Source organism: Stenella coeruleoalba (genome assembly GCF_951394435.1).
Source record: "Stenella coeruleoalba genome assembly, chromosome: 18".
Taxonomy (NCBI): Eukaryota; Metazoa; Chordata; class Mammalia; order Artiodactyla; family Delphinidae; genus Stenella; species Stenella coeruleoalba.
The window spans coordinates 18,051,502-18,058,420 of NC_137164.1; the positions used below are offsets into that span (position 1 = coordinate 18,051,502).

At 39.5% G+C, this 6,919-nt stretch overlaps 1 protein-coding gene across 5 annotated transcripts in view; it reads left to right on the forward strand.

Annotated features, from left to right (window-relative positions):
• Window positions 1–6,405, forward strand: part of CAB39L (calcium binding protein 39 like) — a 101,046-nt gene extending 94,641 nt beyond the window's left edge. For all 5 annotated transcript variants that reach the window (XM_079903196.1, XM_079903195.1, XM_079903197.1 and 2 more), the window contains one exon: window positions 4,168–6,405. In XM_079903196.1, coding sequence (XP_079759322.1) covers window positions 4,168–4,347 — 180 coding nt within the window. In that variant the 3' untranslated portion in view covers window positions 4,348–6,405. The remainder of the gene's footprint in view (window positions 1–4,167) is intronic.
• Window positions 6,406–6,919: the final 514 nt, after the last annotated feature.

A 6,919-nucleotide genomic window follows, 5' to 3' on the forward strand; every position in this document is an offset into this window, starting at 1 on the left:
TGTAAACATCAGGCATTTTGTGTAACAATGTAAACGAGCCTGGGGTACTTTTTTTTAATAAGTAACAATTTTAATTTATGTTAGTAAAGTTCATATAACATAAAAATTCACCATTTTGACCATTTTAAAGTGTACAGTTCAGTGGCATTTTGTATTTACAGTGTTATACAACTGTTACTACTCTCTAGTTCCAGAACATTTTCATCCCCCCAAAAGGAAACCCTATACCCATTCAGCAACTACTCCTCGCTTTCTCTTACCCACAGCCCCTGGCAATCACTAACCTGCTTTCAGTCTTTATGTATTCACCTGTTCTGGATATGTGATATAAATGAAATGATATAATGTGTGGCCTTTTGTGTCCAGTTTCTTCTATTAGCATAATGTTTTTAAAGTTCATCCATGTTGTAGCATGGTCAGTAGTACTTCATTCATTTTTATGGCTGAATAATATTCCATTTTAAGGATATATCACAATTTGCTTATCCATTCATCAGCTGATGGACTTCTGGCTATTGTGAATAGTGCTGCTATGAATATTCATGTACAAGTTTTTGTTTGAACAAATGTTTTCAATTCTTTTGGTATATACCTAGGAACAGAATTGCTCAGTCTTATGGTAATCCAGTGTGTAACTTACTGAGGTACTACCAAACTGTTTTCCATAGTGGCTGCTCCATTTTACATTCCCACCAGCAGTGTACAGGGTTCCAATTTCTCCATTCCTCACTTGTTATTGTTAGTTTTTGTTTTTTTTTTAATTGTAGCTGGCCTAGTCTCATTGTGGTTTTGATTTGTGTTTCCCTAATGATCTAATGATGTTGAGGATTTTTTCACATGCTTATTAGCCATTTGTATATCTTCTTTGGAGAAATGTCAGGTCCTTTGCCCCTTTTTATTTTATTTTTTAATATTTATTTGTTTGTTTTGGCTGTGCCAGGTCTTAGTTGCAGCACACGGGATCTTCGTTGTGGCATGCAGGATCTTTAGTTGCGGCCTGTGAACTTCTTAGTTGTGGCATGCAAACTCTTAGTTGCAGCATGCATGCGGGATCTAGTTCCCCAACCAGGGATCGAACCCAGGCCCCCTGCATTGGGAGCGCGGAGACTTACCCACTGGACCACCAAGGAAGTCCCCCTTTGCCCCTTTTTAAAAAAGGTTGTTTGTCTTTTTGTTGTTGTGTTGTATGAGTTCTTTATATATTCTGGATACTAGATGCTGATCATATATATGATTTGCAAATATTTTCTTACATTCTGTATATTGTCTTTTCACGCTCTTGATAGTGTCCTGTGATACACACAATTTTTAAATTTTGATGAAGTTCAGTTTATCCATTTTTTTTGTTGTTGCTCATGCTTTTGATGTTGTAGCTAAGAAACCATTGCCAAATACAAGGTCATGAGGATGTACCCCTATATTTTCCTCTAAAAGTTTTATTAGCTCTTTTTTTTTTTTTTTGCGGTACGCAGGCCTCTCACTGTTGTGGCCTCTCCCGTTGCAGAGCACAGGCTCCGGATGTGCAGGCTCAGCGGCCATGGCTCACGGGCCCAGCCGCTCCGCGGCACATGGGGTCTTCCCGGACCAGGGCACGAACCCGTGTTCCCTGCATCGGCAGGCGGACTCTCAACCACTGCGCCACCAGGGAAGCCCTATTAGCTCTTATATTTAGTTTTTTGATCAATTTTGAGTTAATTTTTGTTTATGGTGCAAGGTAAGGGTCCAACTTTATTTTTTTGCATGTGGATATCTAGTTGTCCCATGTTGAGTGTTTATTATTATTATTATTATTATGAAAAGGTGTTGGATTTTGTCAAATACTTTTTCTGAAAGGATCATATGGTTTTCTTTCAATGTACTAATATGTCATCTTAGTTTCCTAGAGCTGCTATAACAAAGTACCAAAGACTAAGTGTCCTAAAACTACAGAAAGTCACTGTCTCAGAGTTCTGGCAACTAGAAGTCCAAGATCAAGGTGTCAACAGGGTTCGTTCCTCTTGGAGCTTTCAGGGAAAATCTATGCCTCTCTCCTAGCTTCTGGTGGTTGCCAGCAATCCTTGGCATTCCTTGCCTTATAGATGCATAACTCCAATCTCTGTGTCCATCTTCACATGGCATTTTCCTCTGCGTATCTCTGTGTGTTTCTGTGTCCAAAATTCCCTCTTCCTCTAAAGATACTAGTAATTGGATTCAGGCCCAAGCTAACTCAGTATGAACTGATCTTAATTTGATTACATCCTATTTCCAAATAAGGTCATGTTCACAGGTACCAAGGGTTAGGACTTGAACATTCATCTTTTTAGAGGATGCAGTTCAGTCTAGTACATGTGGTGTATTACATCGATTGATTTTATTATGTTGAGCCATGCTTGTATTTCTGGAGTAAGTCCCATTTAGTCATGGCAGGTAATCCTTTTAATATTATTCTGGACTTCGTTTGCTTGTATTTTGTTGAGGATTTTTGCATCTTTATTCATAAAGGACAGTGATCTGTAGTTTTCTTATGATAGCTTTGTCTGGCTTTGGTATCAGGGTAATGCTGACTTCATAGAATGAGTTAGGAAGTATTCCCTTGTCTTTTATTTTTTGGATGAACTTGAAATGGATTGGTGTTAATTTTTCTTTAAAAGTTTGTAGAATTTACCAGTGAAATCATCTGGTTCTGGGCTTTTGTTGAGAGGTTTTTGGTTACTGATTCAACCTCCTTGTAGAAATAAAAAAGATTATAAGAGAATACTACAAATAACTGTACATCAATAAATTAGATAACCTAGATGAAATGGACAAATCCCTAGAAATGCACAAACTACCAAACTGATATTAAAAAAAAAAGAGAAAATCTGATTCATGAACTCTCATTTCACCTACACCATGAGCCCTTCCTATTCCAAACTCAGAAATCTAATGTTATCTCCACCTCCTTTGAACCTCCACAGCTTTTCATTTCCCTCTCATAGGTCCTTTACATCCTGGTGTAGTTTTTCCTTCCTCATGCTTGCTGGATTGGAGGAACCTTGAGGGTTCAACCTTGTAGCTCCCACTGTCTCCATAACCGATCACTGGCCACAGTGTGTTCGGAGTAGAGTTGTGCACTGTTGGAGGTTCAGGAAGAGGAGGCGGTGTGCAGAGGGGGCAGTGTGCAGAGGGGCTGGTGGTGAAGCACTCAGCCCTTCTGAGGAGTGGGGAGCCCAGAACATGAAACCAGAGAGCTATATAGCAGTCAACAGTTTTATGGATATTCTGGTCATGTCATTATATATATAGCATCTAACTAGGAAGTGTGTCCTTTGCAAAATACTGTACCAGTCAGCATTATAGTTTTTCTTTTTTTTAATATGCTTGGTTTTTTCTTTCTTTCTTTCTTTTTTTTTTTTGGCCACACCTCACAGCATGTGGGATCTTAGTTCCCCAACCAGGGATGGAACCCACGCCCCCTGCAGTGAAAGCACAGAGTCTTAACCACTGGACCACCAGGGAAGTCCCAGCATTATAGTTTTGAGTTATTGTGTCCTGTTATTACAGTTGTCACTGTCTTTTATAGTACAGCTGAGTTATTAGCCCAGGATCATGGTTTCAACTAGGAGTACACATAAGAATCTTTGTGGAACTTTATAAAAATACAGAGAGACAGACCTCCCCTCTAGATCTACTGAACTGGAGTCTCTGGGAGGTGGGACCTAGGCAGTTATAAATTTTAAAGCTCCACATACATAAGAAAATAATAACATTGGTGACCTCCAGGGAGAGGAGGTGAGAGGGGGACTTTTCACATTTGTCCTTTTTGAATTTTGAGCCAGATGAATATATTAAGTATATTCAATATATTATATATATTGAATATTTATATATATATGGTTTTATATTTATATATTATCTATTTCATTATATAGAATTATATGTATTTATTTAATTTTATAATCACATATTTAGTTATAATGGTAATTTTAAATATATGATTACATATATAATTTAAATATATTGAATATATTTGTATATTCTCTGTAGAAAATGGATATGAATGGGGAATGACTCATTTTCCTCAATAAGGAAGTATAATCTGGGGCTTTCTGTATTTTACTAACACATGTAACAAATGAGACACAGGTGGGATCCGTGTTTTCCCTGATGTGCATTCCTTGTCCTAGGTATTTGTTTCTCATGTTTCAGGTGTTTGTGGCCAGTCCTCACAAAGCACAGCCTATTGTGGAGATTCTACTAAAAAACCAACCCAAACTCATCGAGTTTCTGAGCAGCTTCCAAAAAGAAAGGACGGACGATGAGCAGTTCACCGATGAGAAGAACTACTTGATTAAACAGATTCGAGACTTGAAGAAAACGGCGCCTTGAAGTCTCACCCAGTTTCCTGCCACCGTCACTGTCTCATTTGTTCAGTTTGTACAAAAAGTGTCATTTCAAAAAGTAGTCATTCTTGGGAAGGCTTTGGAGGTGGCTATTGTTTTCTCAATTCATTGTTCAGGGTAGATGGAATATAAATGTCTGAAAGAAAAAAATTAATTTAGAATAATATATTCATCTTAATTGAGTCTGTGATTATTTATGTGAAATCAGAGCCATTGTTTTAGACATTCATAGAAGCAATTTTAACCCTTTCTTGATGAAGGGCAACAAGGCTGTGGGCTTGCAGACCTGAGCCCTCAGTCACCACGAGCCACCAAGTAGTAGGAGCCCAAAGAATGGGCGTCACTGAGTCCTCGAAGAAGATTAAATTCTTAGAGAACTGGGCATGGGGGCAAGACGTACAAAACTGTTTTGCCCATCTGTACTTGAACAAACAAATTTCTCAAGGTACCAAGAAAATAAGATCCATGTTTTCAGTCATTACGTATTCTGTTCCCTGCCTATATCTTTTAACTGTAATCATTCATTCCTAACTTCCTAGGGAATTGATGCCCACCTTTCTGCTTACTGCCCCACATTCCACCCCAATGGATCTCCTCAGCATGACCAACTCATGGTACACACACAGACACACACACTCCTCCACTCTGACCAGGTTAGCATGGGACCAACTAAGTCCAGACAGGATGGACTAACAAGAGTCATGGGCGTAGAGCACCCACAGGGTAGGACCTGCTAACTTGAGAACTTGGAACAGATGGGTAAGAACCACAGCTCTAGCGAAAATCACTGCTGTTTCCCACAGACTTCTGTCGGGTTAGTGAATGTTTGGAATATTTCATTCATACTTCTCATTATGGGAAAAAAGTTTTGTGGTGAAAGTGTGTTTTAGCGTAGGAATCATTGCATTGAGATGCCTAGCGTGTGCAAAACCATGGGTCCAGAGGGTTGCACAGGCCTTTCTAAATAAGGGAACGTTGCCGTTGGAAGCGCAAATGATTAAATGCATGAAAAAAATCCTCAAAGGACTAAAAATTTTCTCCACTTTATTTTCTAATAAGCTGTCATTCTAATTTCACATCAAAATCCTCAGTGAAAAGGTAGAAAACTTATAAAAATGTTGGTCTCAAATACTCTCTTGCATACTAGGATGGTTAAGGAATTAATTTGTGTTTTTTTAAAAAGGCCATGGTTTGTTTTCAGACATCAAGTGTATAAAACGGAATTTTAAGCGCTATTTACAAGACATTAAAGGTACAATTGTTAATCTGTATTTTTTTCATAATTCTGTTTCCAAATCATGAGTTATGGCTTCAATAGGCATCTTCACTTTTTACAACATTGGGTACTGTGTTCTTCAACCAGATATTTCTCCACCCAGAGAGGGAAAGATCCCTCTCCAGGATCAGTGCCCTTGTAGATGTAGCATCTGAAGAATCACCTGGTGCGGTTTCATCCTTCTTGGCTGTGTCTTTCCGTGTCCAGCGTCAGATCCTGAGGCAGATGCTGCAAGGCCTGCGGGACCTTCTTGCAGCAGCTCTGGTCAGTGCCGGGCCGTCTGATGACCTTCATTCTTCAGTCACTGAGGTCAGATTATTTTTATAACATTCCCTGACAGTCCATAATCTCTTCAAATTTGACTTTTCTGATTTTATTTGTTTAAGAGGGATGAGTGTAAATATTTCTTTAAAAATAGAAGGCGGCGCAATAATGACCATTGGAAATGTATTTCATTGCTTAAATACTGTTCCACACATCATGGGACACATGTTTTCAGTTGGAAAGCAAGGTCTTGTTATAATTCTTTTTTGATAAATAAAACATATTTTATTTCCTCTGAGCTTGAATCAGCTCGTTCCTAGCAATCCCTTATCCTAGCTTAGTACCTCACAAAGAAAACTAGTCTAAAAGGCAGTAAATGAAGTAGCTGGGATTTTGCTGTGATACAAATTTGTAGATTATTAACGTGAAAGAGGGAGCAAGAAGCTCACAGTTAAAATATGTTTGCGTAAAAGTCACTGTAAATATTGTGAGAATTGGGTTTTGAAAAGGTCATATTTAATAAGCTATTTCAAAAGCACACATTTAAATAAAGACTGACTAAATGAAAAGGTGCCACATATTCCTTGGTCGGTTTCATTCCTCTGCATGTCCTGCCTCTCTGTTCTTGTCACTGCTCCAAACAGGGAAAGCCCCAGGCGGAGGGCACCCCAGGGTGCCCAGAGGCCCCACGCCCACTTCCCCTGTCCTTGGCTGTCCCATCCTCCCAGTGAGGCTCACTGCCATTGACCAAGGGCCGCCTGTCAGGCAGTATAGAAACACCTCACGTTATTGATTGATGCTTCACCACAGCCAGAGTCATTCCCATTTTATATTTGAAGAAACTGAGGCTCTGAGCAGTTTATCCCAGACAATGTGGACTAGACTTGGGGTACAAAGCCACGGTGGCCGGAGGCCAAACTCCTGCTCTTATTCATTTTTTCATCCTCAAGTCTGTGAACGAGGGGAGGTCCTGGGAGTGGGGAATTATGTCGTGCCCTCCCCCACTGCTGCCTGGGAG